Raw genomic sequence first — 21388 nt, 5'->3', positions numbered from 1 at the left:
TCAACGTCTACATGAGCCCACTCGCTTCCATCGCGCGTCAACACAACCTCAACATCATCTCTTACGCCGACGACACCCAATTAATACTTTCCCTCACCAAAGACCCCGACACCGCCAAAACCAATCTTCACGAAGGCATGAAAGAAGTAGCCGAATGGATGAAACATAGCCGCCTAAAACTCAACTCAGACAAAACGGAGGTGCTCATCCTAGGATCTTCCCCCTCTGCCTGGGACGACTCTTGGTGGCCTTCTGCTCTGGGCACAGCACCCACACCCACAGACCATGCTCGTAACCTTGGCTTCATCCTAGACTCCTCTCTCTCGATGTCCAGACAAGTCAATACAGTCTCATCCTCCTGCTTCAACGTACTTCGCACTCTCAAAAAGATCTTCCGCTGCATCGCCCTCGAGACAAGAAAGACTGTCACTCACGCCCTGGTCACGAGTCGACTGGATTATGGTAACACACTTTACGCCGGAATCACAGCAAAATTACAGAAAAAACTCCAACGCATCCAAAACGCATCAGCAAGACTCATTTTAGACATCCCTCGCCAAGATCAAATCACCGGACACCTAAAAGACCTCCACTGGCTTCCCATCAACAAGAGAATTACATTCCGTCTTCTCACCCACGCACACAAGGCCCTCTACAAATTAGGACCCGAATGCCTCAGCACTCGAATATCCTTCTACACACCCTCCCGCCAACTTAGATCGTCCTATCAAGCCCTCGCCGCAGTCCCGCGCATCCGAAAATCCACCATGGATGGCAGATCCTTCTCCTTCCTGGCTGCCAAGACCTGGAACTCACTCCCCACTCACCTCCGCCTTACTCAACACCACATCTCCTTCAGAAAAGCACTTAAAACCTGGCTATTTGACAAATAATGTACCCCTTCCCAAGCGCCTTGAGACCCTCTGGGTGAGTAGTGCGCTATACAAATGCCCGAACTTGAACTTGAACTTATCTGTACAGTATGCCCTTGTCTCACTTTGTACTCCTCTCCTGATGTACAGATTGCTTCTGTGTCTTTCCACTGCTATCCCAACACATACAGTCAGGTTTTTGACCCTTTTGACTCTGCTGTGCTGCTGTGTACAGTCACCTTGCCTCTCTTTAGACAGCTGCTTTCGTGTGTACAGTCTGATCCATACCAGCTTCATGCTGCTGCCCTGGTGTGTACAGTCTGATCTGGCATTTTTGACACAGCTGTCAATACGCCTACAGTCTTGCCATCTGACAAATCTGAGTGGCCAGTGTAGAAGATGTGGCATAACGGCTAGAGCTGCTAACTTAACAATTGGGGAACCAAGTTTGAGTCTCTAGCTCGCTCTAGTTCTCTCCTGAACTCACGTCTCTCTATGTTCCTTCTTGTATTTGTGCATATTTTCTTTGTAAAGGTCTGATACATAAGGCTTAGTCTTCTAACACTTTCTCTCTGGCTCTCCTATGCTCCAAATTTAAATTTTTTGCATTTTGTTTTCAAAGACTCGCTGTTTCAAGCAGCGTGCACTTGGCTGTGCTTAAAGCAGCCTTGCACCTGCCACTGTGTGTGCGCCACACAATGCCTTGTAGCAGAGTGTGTTTATTGACTCCGCTACTCTATGGGCTACTCACTCAATGTGCACCTCTTCCCCTTCTGTACTGTGTGCTTCAAGAGGAATTGTTTTTCTTATTTTAAGAAATACAGTGAATACTACATTTTCAACGTTATGCGCCCTGAACAGCATTCACCTGAGCCTAAAAATAGGCATGAATTCAGCAGTTTTACACATGAGTTTGTTTAAGGTACGAAACAAAAGGTTGTGTGGAGGGGGCTTTAACAAGGATTGTGGTACTGGGCTCCACCAAATCTAAAGCCGACCCAGATGAAAGCTGTCTTTAAGCAATGAAAGTGATCAAGTCCTTGTTTTTCACCAATTAAAAATAAGTTTGTGGTCAAGTAGTTTTTCTGGTGCTTTAGTTGCACCTACCGCAGTATGTAAGTGCTGCAAAATACCAACAATATCATAAATGTCCATTTTCTTGGAGGGTGTGTTGTCTATACGAAACCGCACTAGTGAGGGTTGAAGTAAGGGTTAGCGTTAGGAGTGAGTAAGGAGGAAGTAATGGTGGTAGACTAAGATTTAATTTATGTCTATGTATAATTCACAAATATAAGTATTAAATATTGATGGTCGTTCCTCCACAGGTTTGTATTTTTTGCAGACCTGCATGTTAGCTACCGCATTTTCATCTCTACTTTTTTACCTCTACGATTTTTCTGGATTTGTTTTGCATACAATTAGATTCAATACATAGTACATAGTGTGTTAGATCGAACTATTGGTGTCAATCAGGCAATCAAGTCTGGGAGAAAGGTATTAAAAGAGTCTTAAAAATATGCTGTTATATTAGTATCTCTTCAGGACCGTCAATGAGAGTCAAAGTGTTTGGAAAAGTGAATTGGCATCTGGGTGGCACTGAATAATTTCACAAAGACTTCAGAAGTGACTAATTTTACCGTTTCAGGTTTGACAGGTGTTTGAATCCAGAACTTTTTGGCTGAAAGTTACCACCATGTTTGACCTGGACACAGAACCACCACCGGCTGAGGATGGAAGCATGTCCGATCCAGCTTTCTCTGCATGCCTGACGAGGCAACTCTGTTTGCATGGAGGCCGCTTGTTGATCGCAGATATCCCCAGTCTCGTTGGCCTTACACCAGAACATATTGCTTGCATTCTGCGTGAGGAGGAGAAGCGCTTCCCAGAGCCAGAGCCGGGCACGGTGATGGTCCAGTCTCCTGTTCGCCTCTGTACAGGGTATCTGGGGAACAAATGTCAGGCTACGGACTGTGGGCGTCTGCACCTCTGTCGCTACTTCATCTTGGGACATTGCTTCATTCGTGGTAATAGACATGGGTGAGTTAAGATTATGTGATAACTTATTCTGCCTGTTTGTAGGATTCTGCTTTAAAGCATCTTTGGTAATGAGTAAGTGGTAGGATCTTTAGTGGCATAAGGGACATCTGATTGTAGAAAAAGAATTGGAGACAGGAGGGTGGCTCGGAGAGGTGAGCACTAGAGGTGGGCAAAGTGTTTTCACAGAAATCCAAGTCTGCTGGTTTTTACCCTGGCGGCGTAGAGCAGAATACGGGGGTTGTGCTTGCCAACACTGCTTGTCTGAACACCGCCTCCAAATCTGACAGCCTTCTTGGACTGTAAAGCTAATCCAGGAAGACCATTTGGTGTTTCAGTAAATCTATCTGCAATAGAAAGAAACTCTGGAAGAGACACAAACAAGATTAAATGACCTCGCCGCTTGTCAGAATGGTTCATAACCAGATGTGTTCATGGCCTAAAAAGTAAGAGCAAGCAGCACAAGCTCGCTCTCTTTGCCGATGATGTATTTTCTATGTGACACAGTCGGAAACTTCCATTCCCGTTCTGAATTGTGAACTCCAGCGCTTCTTAACAGTTTAAATGAGTGTTTCAATGACCATTGGACTCAACAGAGGGCACCTTCCTGAGGGGAACTTAAATCATACTAATCACCCAACTGAATACCTATGAATACCTATGAGTCCTTCTCCCTCCTAGGATGGCTGACCTTTAGGGGTGTTATGCTCCTATTGGCTATATTATGAAAGGAGGGGAAGGCTTGAGGTGTCTTGGCTTGGGCAAGATACGTTTCTTGTAAATACTCTTGTACATAGCACCAAGCAGTGATGGTTGGATTTCCTAAATCAACTTTTACCATCATACAAAAACAACTTTGCCTTTCATGTGTTGTAATAAGACTCATGGAGTTCTCAGAGCTGCACTATACAGACCAACATCTGGTAAAGGGATTTCCAGGTGTATAGGAATGTATTCGAGCTGCCCAAATAAGACTAGTTCTTATATGAATACGTTATCTCCATCTGAAGCCCTGGATGAAGGTAGAACAAGATAGTTGAGGACCTTCCTTCTCATGGCTTCTTCCAAGACACAGATGCAAGCATTTTTTAATCTATCTAAATCGTATTAGAACTCTGGGACATAATTTAAGTTTTGTTTCAACAAAATAAAAGAATCGGCAAAAAAAACATTAGACACAGTCTTTCCCTTTTGTAATACAGATGTTGACTTATCAAGGTTACATGCATATGCTTCTTTTTCAAACTCCATACATGTTTATTTAATTCCATCCCTCCTACTCTTTCCACTTTCAGCAAGTACCCAGGACTCACAGAAGAGGAAGTAGGAAACTAGATGTGACAAAGTCGCTCAACATCTGCCTCCAATGTTTCCTCCTCCAATTCCAACATTTGGGTGCATGAAGAGTGTCAGATTCTGGTAGCAGCCATAAACGCCGTTGGTGTGTCTGCATTTATCACCAGACCATCGTCAACTTTCTCCTCCTTTACAGGGGCTTCTTTAGGAGGTATAAGGTTACCACATATTAGCCCCTCATGAGGCTGGTAATTCACAATCCTGAGATTCACCCTGGAATAGCTGATGGTGAAGCAGCACGGAGGGCGCGGGTGGGAAAGCAGCACGGAGGGCACGGGTGGGAAAGCAACATAGAGGGTGGAGGTTGGAGAAGCAACTAAGAGGGCACTGGTAGCTCTCAATTCTGAATTTAGCCCGGGAATAACTGATGTTGGATTCAAGAAGTGGCGATGAGTATCCCCACCAGTGCTTAGGGCACTTTTTGATAATGGGACATTCAAATGTGGAGGGGTTTAAATGACCTATCTCCTACAAATAACTTCAGATTGCTCATTTACTTGTTTTAAGCCAAATAGACCTGTGCGGGGAAAAAGGGGCTAAAGTATAGACAGACAAATAATCATCTTATCTAAGTCGCATGTGTCAAAGTGCATCACCAACCACTACAAGATGATGGGACATGTGACACCACATGCCAAACACAAAATCCATGGACCTGTGGGTGCCAGAACAAATAGGTGACTAAAGGCACGTGAGACATAATATGGATTATTGTTGTTAGATCCTCAATATGCACACAATACAAGGACAATTCGTACCAACTACTGATGCAGTGGTATTATATGCTGGTCAGATAGCCTGCTGCGTTTGAAATAGCAAGCTATTGTTGGGGAGGTTCTGATGCGAGGGGTACCATGGATCATATGCTGGGCATGTCCAATAATTCTGAAATTTTGGGGGTTCAGTTATATTAAATTATACATGATATAACAGTTAGTTAATTAAAACTAGGCCCACTAGTGATTATAGTGTTATACAGAGGTTACATTTTTATTAGCTGAGTTCTGCAACAGGCAAACATATTTCTCACATTTTTCTGGCTGAAATGTTGTCTGTTGCTCAATTTTGGAAACAAGCAAACCTCCCATTACTAAGTCTCTAAGGACCAACATGTGTATATACTGTGGAGAAAACCCCTACACCTGAAGTATGATCCTGATGCGATGCATGAGTGGACTGCATCTGTGCTAAAGTACTATAACGTTTAAAAAAAATTAAAAAAAAGAGATTACATTATATACACATTCCAGTCTGGCACCAATGTTTCTCAGTTCTGACATCAGAGAGTGTGAAACGCGGTTTAAAAAAACACGAGGGAAATAATAAAGGAGAAAACAAGTGAAAGATCTACCTTATGAGGGAATTAATATGGCCAAAACAAGTAGGCAGAGGAAAATGAGCTGACAGTAGGAAGTTAGTAATCTCTGGGTAGTGGAGAGTGGTCAGGTCAATAATAGAGAAGATAAAGATGATATAAATGATGGTAGAACTGTAATTGCACATCAATATGTATGAAGGGTGGCCAGTAGGTATGTAGGAATCGTAATGGAGACAGAGAGAAGTGTCAAAATAAAGGCACTGATTAAAGGAGAGTTCCAGGATGCAAGAGCGGGTATTCAAGGACTAGTGGTGGGATGGGAAGGGTAATAGCCAATGCTCTACATTGGAAGAGTGGGTGTTGGTGAGATTGTGCAAGCTCACAAAGTGCCAAATATGAAAAGCAAAAGCAAGGAATATATAGAGGCATGTGTGTCTGCAATTAGTAACCTTGCAAATGTCTTGCAACAGCTGAAAACACATTCATACAAAATGACTCCTTTTACTTTATAGGCCTGTAGCACAATATTTCCTATAAAGTGCTTGCTAGATCTCCCCTAAGAAAGCACATGTGCTGTCTCTTAGGGGATATTGTTAGCGTACAGTGGGCTTAGAGGCCGTCCATTACTTACCATTAAATGCTTCATTGTCACCAGTGGCAGCTCTTCTGGCAAGGCAGAGGAGCAATACCCCACTGCTATTCCAGTAGTACAAAAAATATATATAATAACAGGACGTTAATATCATATTTTTTCTCTGTGCTGGAATCGAAGCCAGGTCGGGCGGGCGGGCTGGATCTGTCACTATAGCAGAGTGAAGAGTGGTTTGGACTCTGAAGGGCCGGCCAAACCGTCATGCACACTTAGCATGTTCTCCATGGGGCTGTGTTGCTCAGCCATGTGGAGAACGTGGCCAGGCTCCCAGGCAGTGCCTTAGCGGCCAAACAGGCAGCTCAGACCAATCACAATGCTGCTCATGGCTCGAAGTCAGGCCTGAGAAAATGTGACAGTTTCTATGGCAGGTTAGTAGTCCACCGATGCAGAGATGGCGACAGTATTCCAGCCCTATTGACTCTGGGCGTGTCCCTCCCTGTTTAAACACTGACGCTGTTCAGGCTTCTGGGCTGTTTGCATTCAGTATCTGGCCAAAGTCCTCGAATCGCGTGTCATTCTTCCACCTAAATCAATAAGTTACTACGTGGTGACTCTCAGGTTCACCACCATCATTCATGCTGTTCAACACTTATATCTAAACTCTGGAAGACTTGTGCCAGGAATCCACAATGCAATATTTATTTTCTGGTTACATTATGTTTACATATTTTTAAAATTAATTTTTGTTAAATATATAAGTGGGTAAACCAGCACCTTATTGAATTCACTATACCACACAAAACCTACTTCTAATTTCAATGCACTTTAACTATATAATCAATAACATTTTCAAATTAAGAGGTGGAATTGAAAAAGAGATATACCCCTTTTTACAAACTGAAGCATGTAATTCACCGCCCTATATTCATACACATAATACTTTCCCGTGTTCAGTCTACGATACTATTTTAAAACCTGTTCCTGTACTTCTGGGATCAAACAAGATTTCCATTCCTTCAAAATCAACTCCTGTGCAGATAATATATCTCTTCCTAACCACATCTTTGTGCAGGACTGAGACAATATTCATCTTTAATATTATCAACAATTGCCCACAAGAGGAGGAGTGTCTTGCTAATGTGAACCGGAGTTCAATGGTGAGGGTAGGTTTGTATTCCGACAGCATTACAACCTGGGTTTTGTTCTGGGCAGAAGCTTTCACTATTTGTGAAAATATTAAGCATGCCTCTAGTGTAGCTTTGGCGCTGACCTCCATATCACGAGGATCTTGTACAGTTGGTTTCATAATGAGCTGTCTGTCTTGATGGAACCATCTTGGCTATTTTCAGCTTGGCATTTGTGTGCTTTTATTAATCCTTAGCACATCCACCCAATATGTCCTTGATGGATTTAAATCCTGTCTTTAAAACTACAGTGGTCCTGATAGGCCTTCACAGTGAAAGTCGACAACTTCCATGGGACTGAAGGGATCCCTCAGTAGTAGTGGAAAGCTGTAAGGGGGCCTCATCCTTGTTATTAATTTAACCTGTACCTGCATGAACGTGCCAGTGCCATCTCAAGAGCCTTTCGGAAGTACGGGATAGGGGTCGAGAAGCTTCATACCAGTTTGGCACTTCAAAGATGATGGGGCCTTTATGTTCTAGTATATAGATGTGTGTTTAAAACCATGTGTGTGTGTCATTTTCAGTTTTTTTGTTAAAGTGAGCACAGCAAGCCTACAGCAGTGAGCTGATACAGGAATGTGTGAGTTTGAAATTCACTTTGGACTTGTGTCTTTCAAAAGGGTGGGAGTGGTGTTGAAGCATTCAACCACCTCTCCAGGTTAGGAACATAAGCTTCATCCTTTGCAGGCTGGTTTTGGATCTGGATGTAACACTGAATCTGTAGTGACAGCATTGCTTGATAACCTCCGGGTCTTGCTGATGTGATGAATCTGCCACCATTTTATTGCTGAATTGATCAGCGGCCTTTGATACTGTTGACCATCACATCTTACTAGTAAGGATCGACAGACTTGGCATCAAACACAAATCTCTTTGTTTTTGAGTGGTCTGGCAGGTTGAACTTGGGCCACTGGTCGACGGTGAAACCCTTGACTTGGAAAGTCCCTCGGTGGTACTATTGTTGCTATTGGTGTTTCTAATCCAGTCGTTCAGACTGATTATGCTCATTTATGCTAATGACACATATATACTGTTCACAGGTGATTTCATTCTGGGCATGAGTTTAGCTGTCCTCCATGACTGCATGTCTATGGGTTAAACATGGATGTGGGGAAACAGCTTGATTTTGAATGGGGGAGAAACGGAAAGTATGCAGCGTAAAAAGAGGCCACTACATGGGAGTAACATTTTTGGCCAACATCATTAGGGAAGTCCCCAACCTCACTTCATACTTTAAAAAATTAGGGTGTTATGATAGACACTAGATAAATTAGTAACCTCCGCCTGTTTCTTCCAGTTAAGAGTGCTAAAAAGAATTACATGAGTCTTTTCAACCGAGCAAAGATTTGTTTTTATTATGAATGAATTATTTTCAGCTAGATTGGACTTTTACTATACACCTTACCTTTGCCTGCCTCTTGAATCTATAAAGAAAATGCAGTTGGTGCAAAATGCGGGCAAATTAGATAAATGTTTAATATCAGAAAATTTGGATCAATCACGGCAGACCTGGTGAAAGCACAGTGGCTTCCAGTGGAGCATAGAATTAGGTTTAAATCCTCATGCCTAGTACACAAGGCACTGTTGGACATTTGTCATGGTCCCTTTACTGATTAATTATCATTTTATAGAATAAATACAAAGCTTCGGTCAGAAAATGCAAACCTATTAAATGTACCGTGTTAGATACCGGGGATCCCGCGCGCAACGTTGTTGTCAAGTGCGTGACCCAGACCTCCCCGCTCCCACGTTAGGCCAAGATAGTACACCGTCCGAGACAGCCCTGCTCACCACCTTAGTAGCTTGACACGAGCAGCCAGGCTTATCTCCAAGGCACGAGTGTTCAGTATATGCAACCACGCCCACAGCAACCCCAATGGTGTCACCACAAATGGTCTCCACACAAGTTTGTGTAAAACGAGTATACTTTGTATACAAAGATATACGAAATGACCACACAATACAACTTGCACACATATACAATGGGTAATAATGTTCCCGGTGGTTTGGGCAGTTCTAATCCCCAACCCCTACTTCTAACTAACAGTTACAGGTTAGGTACGTCGTATCACTAGATTCACACACGTTGCAAAATACAAGGAATACTTCACTAATTAACGATGGGTTTCTGTACCGTGCCACAGTGAAACAATGCAATGCGTAACGTCAAGATCCTGTACTGATTTCATACAAGATAATGCAACTCGGTTCGCTACCAGCATACCCTCTGCAAGGAAGGAATACAGCAATGCACCACGCTGCAATTACGTACAGTACGATAGGAAAACAATGCAATGCGTATCATCACCAGCATTCCCTGTGCAAGGAAGGATAAGGTAATGCGTCACAGTGCAATTCAGTACAGTGCAGTAAACAATCAATGCCGTGCGCTACGCTATGATCCTGTATCCTGCAAAAGCAACATAACATAGTGCGTTGCGTACTAACCCCATGAGTTTGTTAAGCACATCCAGTGTCAGACGTTGTTCAATAGTTCAATAGTTCATTAGCAGAAAATATGCAAAGCGTTATACAACTGCTTTTTGAAGTGTGCGACTGGTTGCCCCCAACACGGATCAGCGATGACACCCAAGTTCCACTCCAGGCCCTGGCCCGTGTACTGCCCCGTCCGGGACCAGCACAGACTGAAATCTGGGCCGTAGCAACAAGCGCACACAGCTGCTAGCAGCCAGAGGCCGAGAGAGTGTCCCTCCGGGCCTGCACCCCACCCCCCAGGCGATGATCCACTTTACCAGGGGGGGGGGGCGACCCCACTCTTCTCTCCTGCCATAGCGGCTTGGCTGCCGGTCCGGACCGCCAATGTTCAACACAAACTTCTTCCACGAAGCCTTCCACCCGACGCTGGTGCTAGTTGACGTTCCATTTGAGGACCTAATCACTTGGCCCTCCTCTCCAGCGCTGTTAGGATTCCTTCGCTACCTGGTGCTCACCACTCCCCGGTATTCCTCACCACCACCTCCGGTGGCACCTTCTAAACGCACCCGCAGTGCGTTCGAGACTCGCTCCATCTCCTGGTGCACACAGCCTTCCGGCGCTCTCCACTGGTGCCTGGATTGCACCACAACACGCACACTGCGCGTCTGAGCCTCACCTCTCCACCACACGCCGATCCGCATGTCGGAGACTTTCTCCTTCTCAGTGCCCACGATGTCCCGGCACTCTCCACTAGTGCCTGGACTGCATTGTGACACGCACCCTCTGTGCATCCTGATTCTCGGCTCTCTTCCACGATGCCCACAATCCACAGGCGCTCCGACACCTGTAGCCGCACCAAGGCACGTACCCTGCGCGTCAGAGTCTTGATTCGTTCCGGGTGTCCACGATCACCGTAGGCACCCTTTCGGAGGACTCGGCTGCCACAATACAATTCCACCACCGCATCACTTGAGACTTCCTGGAAACTTTTATGTTCCTGTGTTCCGAACAGGGAGCCAGCTCACCTTGTGCCCTTGGGGTACGGGAAATAGCACACAGCAAAGTCCTGCTCAGGAAGAAGGGACCCACTGCAGCACCCCTTCAGTCTCTCTTCAGTCAAGAGTTACAAACTGCCCACAAGCCCCAGATCACGAAGCAAGGGCCAAGCGTCTCCTGCAGCATATTCAGAAACTCTTCCTGAGGGAGAGGTTTTTTCCCCGATCACAGACAGGTCAAAGCCGCCAGAGGCTCTACCAGTCCACAGAGTCTTCAAAGCGCTCCCAGCACTTCTCTGAACAATACCGAGACCGTTCTCGACGACATTGCCCACATGACAAAACATAACCCAAGTCTTGGGGTTCCGGTTCTTCCAGTTATACCCCTCATCGTCTTTGAAGTTGCCTTGTGCTCAGGGGCCCGAGCTCTCCCTAAATCAGTCTGGCGTATCTCCCCCCCCAGTGTCACTGTCCTCTCTTTGATACTGGTTGCCTGGATCTTTAATCACCCAGAGGGAGATGTGTTTATTGTTTGATGGCTCTGAACCAGGCCTCTTCACCTCGCAAAGCTTCTCCTTCGCCCCGCTCCAGGTGCAGGGCAGCCTGGCACTGTCTCCTCCCCTGCCCTGGGGCACGACCTCCCTCAGCCTTCCTCACCTCTCCCAGACCCAGGCAGGCAATTCACATTCTGCTGAGACAAGTAAATAGGTCTAAAGCCCAAACTTTGCCATTTTCTCACACAGCCCTTTCTGGACACACAGCAACAAAACCATCTACCCAAAAAGATGCGCTATGATGCTGTGAATTGAAACATACTAAACTTCATTGTTCCATCCCAAAGTCTTAGGAAACTAGGCTAACAATACTACACCCAGCCTCCCCATTCTGTCCTACGGGCACAATGGCCTTTCACCAGGGAAAATGAAATGGAGCCTTTTCCACTGTCAGGGCCTGGCACCCACACTGGCACAGGTCCTGCCTTTTACCTACACTGCACCCTGCCTAGGGGTTACCCAGGACGTCCTACAGGGGTTCCCCATGTGCATGCAAAAAGGGAAAGTAGCACAGTGGTAGCACTTGTCAGGACAACATGCTAATTTAGCATAATGCGCGCAGGCCCAACTCTGAAGACCTATGTTCCCTCTCTGCGCATTTCCTCAGTACTAGCTCTGGCACACACAGTGCACATCACTTAGGGATCTTGCTAGTACTGCAGACATACCAATCAGAGACAACCAAACAACCCTACAATTTATACAGGGAACATCTGTAATTGCACACTGATTAGCAGTGGCAAGTACCTACAGCATCTACTTCGCAGCTCTCTGTCAGGAAAACGCTGTAGGTGAAAAACAAAAAGTTTAAGTGAACTTTAGCCAACTAGGCCAAGCACAACATACCATGATTAGCTAAAAGAGTGACCCTAGGAGGAAGGTCTTTCTCACTTGTGGCTGCCAAGCTGTGGAACTCCTTGCCTAGTGAACTGGGCAATGAACCATCACTGATGAAGGTCTGTAAATGTTGGAAAACATGCTCTTTTTTGTAGAAGCCTAGCAATTGTGAAAATAATTAATCAGATCAAGCTTTTTGTAAAGTTTTTAAGCTCAACTGTACCCATGAATGAATATCTGGGCAAGATAAAACACCACAAGTAAAATAAATAAAAAATAAATCACGTTTCTATGCTGCTGTGTTCGGGCACAGGTATTACTTTGCGTCCTTCTTACCATACAAAATCTGCTCTGATAAGTTGTGAAAATTTTGACAATGCCATGGCTTGTCCCAAACCGTGAAGGGAAACATGCTACCCCATGCCTAGTGGGGACTAACCAATCATGTAAAGGGCAAAAGGTGGCTGATCCTAGGCTTTTTTTCTATGTTATCTGTTCGTTGTATATTTTGATCACAGGAGTTTCTTGCCATCAGTTAAATGTGTCTACAGACACACCTAGAAAGGACTGATGAACTACTCAGCCGTTGTAGAAAAAGGTAGGGCTAGGACCTTTCTCAGGATTTGCCCGGCGCTAACCGCCCTTGTACCATTCAAGTTTACCAAGCAATGAGGCAGGCGCCGGAGACCAGAAGGCAGGAAACAGAAGTTTTATTCCGACGGAGCAGAACACATCAGATCAGACAACAAGGTATCATCTCGAGGTGCTCTAACAGCCTCTCGGAGGCCTGGCCTCTTATACACTGGTTTATGGCATGTGACCTTCCTTTAATACAATCAGATCTTTGTAAGGCAAGAAAAAGACATCCCCGTAATCCTAGTGTCAATCCCACCCCCATATACCTTCACAATAGAGGTCCTCAACCTGCTGAGAAAAGGAGGGGGCCATCACGCAGCTGAGTGTTCCGTCGAGTCTTAGGATGTGTGCGCCTGATCATATCACAGGGGGGTGGGGAGGCCTGGATCAATAGAGGGTCCTTTGAAGGAGAGCGACCTCATACAATAAAGGGCAGTAAATGATATCTCCCGGCTTAGGCAATGGCCTCGGACCTGTGTGGACAGTCGGACACGGGGTGAGGGGCCATCAATGGAGTGGTATTCATGCTGCGTGGACAATCCAGCGCAGGAGGGAGGTTTATCAACAGAGGGGCATTCATGGGAGGAGAGGAGGTGTTGGTCAGGCGCTGGCGTGACTCCCAAGGACAGGGTCATGCAGAAGGGTCATGCTCATAAGGAGGAGGAGGGAGGGGGAGCCAGGGTGCGCGGAGGATGCTTGCTGGGTCAGAGGGACGTGCTGGCGATCGATCGTGGACAGGGAGACCATGATATCTAAAATGGCTGCCGTGCACGTAGTACATAGGTGACAAGCTGGCGCAGATAATGTTCAGATCGCAAATTAAAATTCCACAGTCCTCCCTTTTAACATGTCTCGCCAACTTGTCAGTTTGGATTTATCCCCATAAGGCCACGTATTTCTACTTCATAGAGGGGACTCATGTGCTCATTTCGGAAGTCCAAAGTCTTTGGGCACATACAGTTAGAAACAAGGCCGCACAAAGGTGGCAGACATTGGATACCTAAGCAACACCCACATAATATTACAACAGGTATCAGCACGAAGGAAAACAACTTCCAACCCCAATTCTTCAAAGTGTCCCAAAACCAGCTCCCAAGCGACCATCCTTCTTGTTCTTGGTGAACCTCTGAGGAAAGTCTGTGGAGGTGTTCAATGGCTTTGTAGACTGAAGGCGAGTTGTCAGGCACGTATGTGCAGCAGCTGGATCCGATGATGCGGCATGCTCCTCCTCGGTCGGCTAGGACCACGTCTAGGACAAGTCTATTTTGAAGGGTCACAAGGCGGACCGCCTGAAGTTCCGCAGTGTTGTTGGCGAGGATACCAGCAGTGATGTTGATCGTTGTTTCTACTGCCTGGGTCAGGTGCCGGATAGCGCGGCTGTTTGCCATTGGGCCCCACAGAGGAACAAGTCCCTTTGCTGCATCTAGGAACTGTGCTCCGGTGGAGTCGGCTTGTCCAAGGTCGTCTGCACGCCTCTGCCGGTGATGGTTGGCAGGGGCTACATATGTGGGTGGAAGAACGAAGGCAATGTAACATGCGCCCTTCCAACCTCTCGGGAGCCAGGTGTAAGCTTTGGTGCCACACACAAAGTACATGTTCGGAGAAGCAACAAAGGAAGGGGGGTCAGCTGAGTCCAATGTTCTGGTGATTCGGCAGGCGCTGTGACCCACCAGTTGCGTTCCCTGGCCTTCTAGGCACACAAGGCCGGTGACATTGATAACAGACAGGGCCACAGTCAGAGTGGCGGTAGTTTGTTTTTGCAGATGAGAGAAGGTGGTTCTGGCTGGATTGTGGAGCACCTGTACTTCGACTCGTTCCTTGGCTGGAATGTCTTTGAGGAAGGTGGCGCCGGCGAGCGCAGGACACAGGGCTGTAGGAGTCTTTCCTGTTTTGTTCAGCCAGAACCCAGAGTAGAAGTGTGACACTGTCCGGCTGGAGGTGGCGTTGTCCTTGTGGCTCTCTTGCATGAGGATCAGCCAGGCGAGGCAAGAGCCGTGAACTGAGAAGGGTGAAGGGATGAAGGGAATAGAGTGTCCAGTGGCATGCGGGAGCAACCCGCAGATCCAACAGTTCGTAGCATTCGCAGCAAGGTTGTGTTGGTGCAACAGTTGCACGAAGGAATTGTTCCAGAATTCCCTGCGCCTTTCTCGGAGCTGAGGCGACAGAGAGATTAGGTGATGCTCTTTCAGGGGGGTCGGCTGTGCAGTAGGTAGCAATGCCTCATGAGCCGGTGTGCTTTCCTCCAGAATCCAGAAGGAGGTCATGAGGAGGAGGCAGAAGAGGAAGACAATGAAGAGTGCGATTGTCTTTGATTTGTGCAAGTTGTCAGTCTTTGCATTTCTATACTGGGTATTTCCTGTTGCTTCCATCATCTTCTTATCTGACGCTTCCATCATCTTCTTATCTGGCGCTTCCATCACCTTCAAGGGAGCTCGGCAGCGGGCAGAACCACAGACTTCGTTTAGCTTCTCTCCCGGCAACCCTTGATTGTGTTTAGGTCACCGTTCTGAGATTTAACTTAGTCCGTGGCCTACTTAGCCGAAACTCCCTCCTTTCGACGCAGGAAATACCCTTCTCTGGATGGCACAGTGGGATCGGAGAATTTTGCAAGTTCGAGTGCCTCAGTATCGGGATAACAGTCCAATATCGGTCGGTCTTTGCTCAGGAGCTCTTCTTGGGTGCTGACGTTTTCTGTCGTGGCCAGGTTTGCAGAGACCTTCCGACAATGATGCGCGTGCAGCCAGTGCTTCTTCCCCTCCACTCGGAGTGCCGTTCGGGTGGTGATCAGCACTTGCCAGGGGCCCGTCCACCGAGGTTCCAGACTCTTGGTTCGCTGGAAATTTCGTATCAGCACGAAATCTCCCGGTTGGATGTCATGGCCGGGGCCCCTGGAAGCATCGGGGATGGCTTGCTGCACCTGTTGATGAATGACAGACAACGTTTTGGTTAACTTGCACAAATAATCAGATAGTAGGACGTCTGGGACGTCATGAATGGAGGTCGGTTTGGGAGCAGTCCAGAGGTTCATCGGTCGCCCAAACACGACCTCGTAGGGGGTCAAATGGTGCTTGGTGGGGGTGGAGCGCATCGATAACAAGGCCAGTGGGAGGGCATCCGGCCAGTTAAGTCCAGTGGTGGCCACTATTTTTGCCAGTTTCAGCTTCAGTGTGGCATTATGGCGTTCCACTAGACCGGCGGATTGGGGGTGGAAGACCGCATGAAACCGTTGCTTCACTCCCAACCCCTTTAGGATTAGTTGGATAACCTCAGCTATGAAGTGGGGGCCATTGTCGCTCCATAAAATTCAGCAAAGGCCATAGCGAGGGAAGAATTCCTTCAGTAGTACTTTGGCAGTAGTCATGGCAGTGTTGTCACGGGTTGGATAGGCCTCTACCCATTTACTGAAGGCACATACAATGACTAGTACATACTTCAGGTTCTGGCATCTCTCTAGTTGGATGTAATCCATCTGAAGGACCTCAAAGGGATGATTGGGGGTCCCGAACCCTCCCCGGGGTACTACAGTTCCTTTCCCGGGGTTGTGTTGCAGACAGATAAGGCACTGCTGAACTAGGCGTCTGGCTGAGTCGGGGATTTTGTCGTTATGCCAGACTTTGGAAACGAGTTCGATCATGGGTGCAGATCCTATGTGTGCGGGGGAGTGGGCCATTGTCAGTATGGGAATCAGATATGAGTCGGGCAGCAACCATTTGTTCGCATCCTTTGTTCGCCAGCAACCCTCTTCGTCCTTCAAACCCACCCTTGCCCACTTAGTCAATTCGTGAGGGGTGCTGGCCGACTGTATGTCTCTGATCATTTCCCTTGTGTCACTCCATTTTTCTGCTTGCGACCTGGTCACATATATGTGTGTCACCGTCCTATTCTCAGCTGTGGTTCGTGCAGTGATGTCGGCTAATGCATTCCCTTGTCCGACTAGGTCTGTCACTCTTTTGTGTGCCTGACATTTGATCACCGCTAATCGCTTGGGGAGGAGAACTGCCTCAATCAGAGCGGACACTAAATCTCCGTGGAGGATTGGGGTACCGTGGGACGTCAGGAATCCCCTCTCCCTCCACAGGAGCCCAAAATGGTGGACCACCCCGAAGGCATACTGGCTGTCCGTATATACGTTCGCGGTGGTCCCTGCGGCTATGATGCATGCTCGGGTGAGGGCTACCAGCTCTGCAGCTTGGGCAGATCGTTGTGTGATGCAGGCTGTCTCAACTACTGTTCGGGCTGTCGTGACTGCATAGGCAGCTGAAGTGGTGCCATCTGGGAGTTTGATGCATGAGCCGTCTACCCATAGCTCTCCGTCGGGGTCAGTGAAAGCAGTGTCTCGGAGGTCAACCCTACTCCTAGTTTGTTCGTCCGTGAGGGTCACACAGTCGTGGATGGGAGGAATGTCGGGGTCATTTTCAGGCAGGGGTAACAATGTGGCAGGATTCAGAGTCGTGCATCTTTTTAGTGTAATGTGGGGTGCAAGCAGAGTCAACTCGTACCCTGTCAGTCGTGCGCTAGTCAGGTGTTGGGTCTTTGTCTGGTTCAAAAGGGTGTCAACTGCATGGGGCACTAATACAGTGAGGGAGTTGGAAAGTACGATTCCCTCGCTCTGACGGATGGAGACAGCAGCGGCAGCTACTGCTCGAAGGCAGGCAGGTAAAGCTCTGGCTACAGGATCAAGAGTGGCGGAGAAGTAGGCACAAGGGCGCTGCTTAGGGCCAATCGATTGAGTCAGGACAGACAATGCGCATCCCTCCCTTTCGTGGGTGAAGAGGGAGAAGGGTTTGGAGTAATCCGGCGTTCCGAGGACGGGTGCTGAGCAGAGCGCATCCCGCAATTCCTTAAAGGAGGCTTGACACTCAGTGGTCCAAGGAAGCGGGGAGGGGACATCTTTGGTCAGCAGGGCAAGTAATGGTTTCACAATGAGGCTATAATTAGGCAACCACTGTCTGCAAAAAGAGGTTAAGCCAACCAAAGAGCGGACCTGTTTTTGTGTTTTTGGGATGGGTGTGTCTAGGATGGTTTGGATTCGGTCAGGGGTAAGTTTCCTCCCTTCTTTGGACAGAAGATGGCCTAGGTAAGTCACTTGTGGCTGGCAGAACTGTAACTTCTTTTTGGAGACTTTATGGCCATTTTCTGCAAGGAAGTGTAGGAGTTGGACGGTGGCTGTCGTTGCAAGCGGGGTGGTGTCGGCCGCCAAAAGGATATCATCGACATATTGGATCAACACCACTCCCTCTGGTAGCTGGAAGGCATCCAGCTGTCTTTTGAGGGCCTGGCTGTAAATGCTGGGACTTTCAGTGTACCCCTGGGGAGCTCTACAAAATCGGTACGAGCGGGACTTTAAAGTGAAGCCGAGGAGATAACGGCTGTCTGGATGGATGGGGATAGAGAAAAACGCGTTCTTAAGGTCGATAACAGTGAAGGTGGTGGCGGTGGACGGGATGAGGGTCAAAATGGTGGTGATATCAGAGACTACGGGATATTGGGGTATAACCACTTTGTTAATCTCTCGTAAGTCGATGATGAAGCGGTACGCTTTCTCATCTCCTTCACCTTGCTTCTTAACAATAGGTAGGATTGGGCTGTTGCAGACGTTGCTAACCACCTCTTCAACCACTCCTGCATCTACCAGAGACTGAATGATCGCTACCAGTGCCTTCTCACCCTCTGGGGATATCCGATATTGCGGGAGTTTCGGGAGCATAGCGTCCTGTCGTACAGTTGTGTGGATAGGATCAATCATCATTCGCCCCACATCAGAGTCGTTTTTGGCCCACAAGTACGGGGGCAGGGCGTCAAGCAAGGACATGTCAGCGTCAGTTATGGGGCACATGTGTCGTGGGGGATGGGATCTGGGCATGTCTGGGTTGTCGTACAGGATGACTCGTATTCCATCTGGGGAACACCTAATGGTAGCTCGAAAATGCTTCAGTAAGTCAATGCCCATAATGGCGTCAGGGGAGTTGGAGGAGAGTAGGAATGTCGCGTCAGCAGTGTTGTTTTCTAGGTCAAAGGTAATAGGTACGGACAGGGGGTTAGTGGAGGGCGTCCCATCGAAACCTATCGACGTTATGTGTGAGCCAGACAAGGGTGCCCTTGGAATCAGTCGTTTTGATAACACACTACGTGTCGCCCCAGTGTCTACCAAGAATGGAGACTCTGTACCCAAGACCTTAGCGGTGACATAAGGACCTTGCTGGTCAACACAGAGCTCGACTGGATCCCTCCCTTGCCCCTGGCAGTCCTATGCAAAGTCGGGGGCATGTTCACCTTCGGACAGCTGGTATTGATTCTGTCGGGGGCGGTCAAACGTGTTCAGTCTCCCTGATCTGTCATTGCTGGTGTCGTTGGAGCTCCCTCGTCCTTGTACTCTATTTCTCGGACCACCTGCCACATCCCTGGAATCCCTATTTCTATTAATTTCTAGCAAAACCGGACACTGGAATTTCCAATGGCCGAGCCCTTTGCAGAAGGCGCATTGGTCATTGCTAACGTCTCTCCGTCCAGTGTGGGATGTTGGGGTGTGATCCTTAGGAGGTAGATCTCTGGGGGTGTTTGATTGGTAGTTCCCCCTTTGATGTTCCCGTCCTAGCGCTATACCCTGTATCTGGGCTATCATTACCCTTTCCTTTAAATCTTTCTTCTTTTTCTCGGACGCCCTATCATTCTCATTCTTTTGGTGCTCGTAATACTGAGCCATCTGAAGGATAGCTGCGGGTTTGGAGGCCCCCCAACTACTCTCACTCGTCTGCAGTTTTTGGGAGACTTCTTGTGTTAGTCCCTTTACATAATTTTGCACAAACAGGTGCTGTCCGGTTGCGGTGGTCATGTCTTGGCCACTGTAGTCGGAGAACACTGTCTCAAATCGGGAGAAGTATTCTGACACATCTTCCTGGGGTTTCTGTCGACAGGCCGTGACTATCGACCAGTCTACTTTTCTTTCCGGGACCAGTGTTTTTAATTTCTGAACTATTTTATCTGGGAGTTCCAGTATGTCCTTCACTGGTTTACTCCCCGGCTCTCGCTGTCTATCTAGTTTACCGAGTTGGTCCCAGGTATGTCCAAACAGATCCGTGTGGTCAGCCTTCCGGATTTGCTTCCACACGTCAGCCGGCAGACATAACCCAAAGAACAAGTCAATATCTGCTAAAGTCATTATTGTCGAACCCAAGGCTGTGCCTAATTCGGTATAAAATGCTGTCGGGTTCTTTCTTAAGTCGGGCAGGGTTTGCTTAAAGGTTAGGATATCTTGTCGGTCCCATGGTTGGTAAACCCAATTGTACACAACCCTTCCCTTTGCATTTTCGTTATTAATATCATCGCTCGTTCCCTGGCCCCGTGGCGGGATCCAGTAAGGAGCCGCTTCTCTGATAGGCATCATAGTATTGGCTACTTCTGCCGAGGTTGTTTCGGGGACCGTAACCTTGGCTTCGGGTTTCTGTTCCGCGAGGTGGCGGAAGACCTCAAGCATTTGCATGAAGAGCTCCGTCGCCTCACGTTCAGTCCCATCTCCAACATCAATTTTCCTATACAGTGTTGTTAGTTTAGCGGGTCCCTTACTCTGATACCTATCTTCATACGCGTTCAGGGTATAGTAGCTAAATCGCAAGATGAAATGCCGTCTGTGGCTGTCGGCATGTGAATTATATACGCTCATCGTGTAATCTTCGCTCTCCCTTCGTTCTACTAATGTCTTTGCTATTTTGTCGATCCCATCCCGCTCGTCTTTGCTCAACCTATTTAGTCTGGCTGGTGATTGTTTGCTAGGCTCGGGGTCGTCTGATGAGGTTGTTAATGTGGCTGGTGCAAAGGCCGTGAGGGCTGGTGCACTAGCACTGAGATCGCTTTCGCTCACACTCGGAGCGTGAAAGCTTTGTCGGCAGGGGGCATATGGAGGGGGCATGTAGATGATTGGGGGACCAAGTAGTAACTCATCGTTCGCCCGTTGTTTGGAGGGCAATTCAGGGTAGAGCGCAGAGGGGGTCCTAACAGGACATTGGCCTGTCGACCCTGATTCTTGGTTTTGCACAGTATCTTTTCTTTCTTTTATGTCTTCTTCTAGTTGCTTCGCGGCTAGGTGGGCTGCCTTTCGTAATTCTTTCCCTATTTTTGCTTCTTCTCTTTTCTTTCGTTGTTCCGTTTCTTTGCGCCACATGCCGATACTGTCGAGCATAGTGGGCGTGGTTTTATTCTTCTGGAGCGCTATTTCTAATGTTTTTATTTTATTTTCGTCAAAGGAACCTATCAGTGGCCACTGACTTTCAGGGTTCTTTTTCGTATATTTATGCCATAGTTTAGTGTAAGCTATAGCGACTAGTCCATACTTAGTGAACATGTCCTTATTAGGGGTGCCCTCCAGTGGAGCTGGATGGTTCATCTCTAATAAGCGGTCCGGGCTAAACAGGCTACCAACCAGTGGGGAGAAGACAGGCATGACGGATTACAACGGGGACAAAAGTCTGCACTACCTATCTTATCACGGCGGACAAAGACTAGACAGAATATTTCTATTCTACGTTATTTGGAGGCCGTGAATACCTCAAAAGAACCAATACCGAATAATCGGCCAAT

General features: G+C 47.5%; 1 protein-coding gene across 1 annotated transcript in view; it reads left to right on the top strand.

Annotated features, from left to right (window-relative positions):
- The window catches only part of LOC147734647 (protein mono-ADP-ribosyltransferase PARP12-like), a 235978-nt gene that overhangs the window by 39569 nt on the left and 175021 nt on the right, over positions 1-21388 (top strand). The window contains exon 2 of the mRNA XM_086952946.1: positions 2518-2909. Coding sequence (XP_086809072.1) covers positions 2566-2909 — 344 coding nt within the window. The 5' untranslated portion in view covers positions 2518-2565. The remainder of the gene's footprint in view (positions 1-2517; positions 2910-21388) is intronic.

The sequence above is a fragment of the Lissotriton vulgaris genome, chromosome 1_2 (genome assembly GCF_964263255.1).
Source record: "Lissotriton vulgaris chromosome 1_2, aLisVul1.2, whole genome shotgun sequence".
Taxonomy (NCBI): Eukaryota; Metazoa; Chordata; class Amphibia; order Caudata; family Salamandridae; genus Lissotriton; species Lissotriton vulgaris.
The sequence above is the reverse complement of the archived record's forward strand: the minus strand, read 5'-3'. Positions and strand labels throughout refer to the sequence as shown.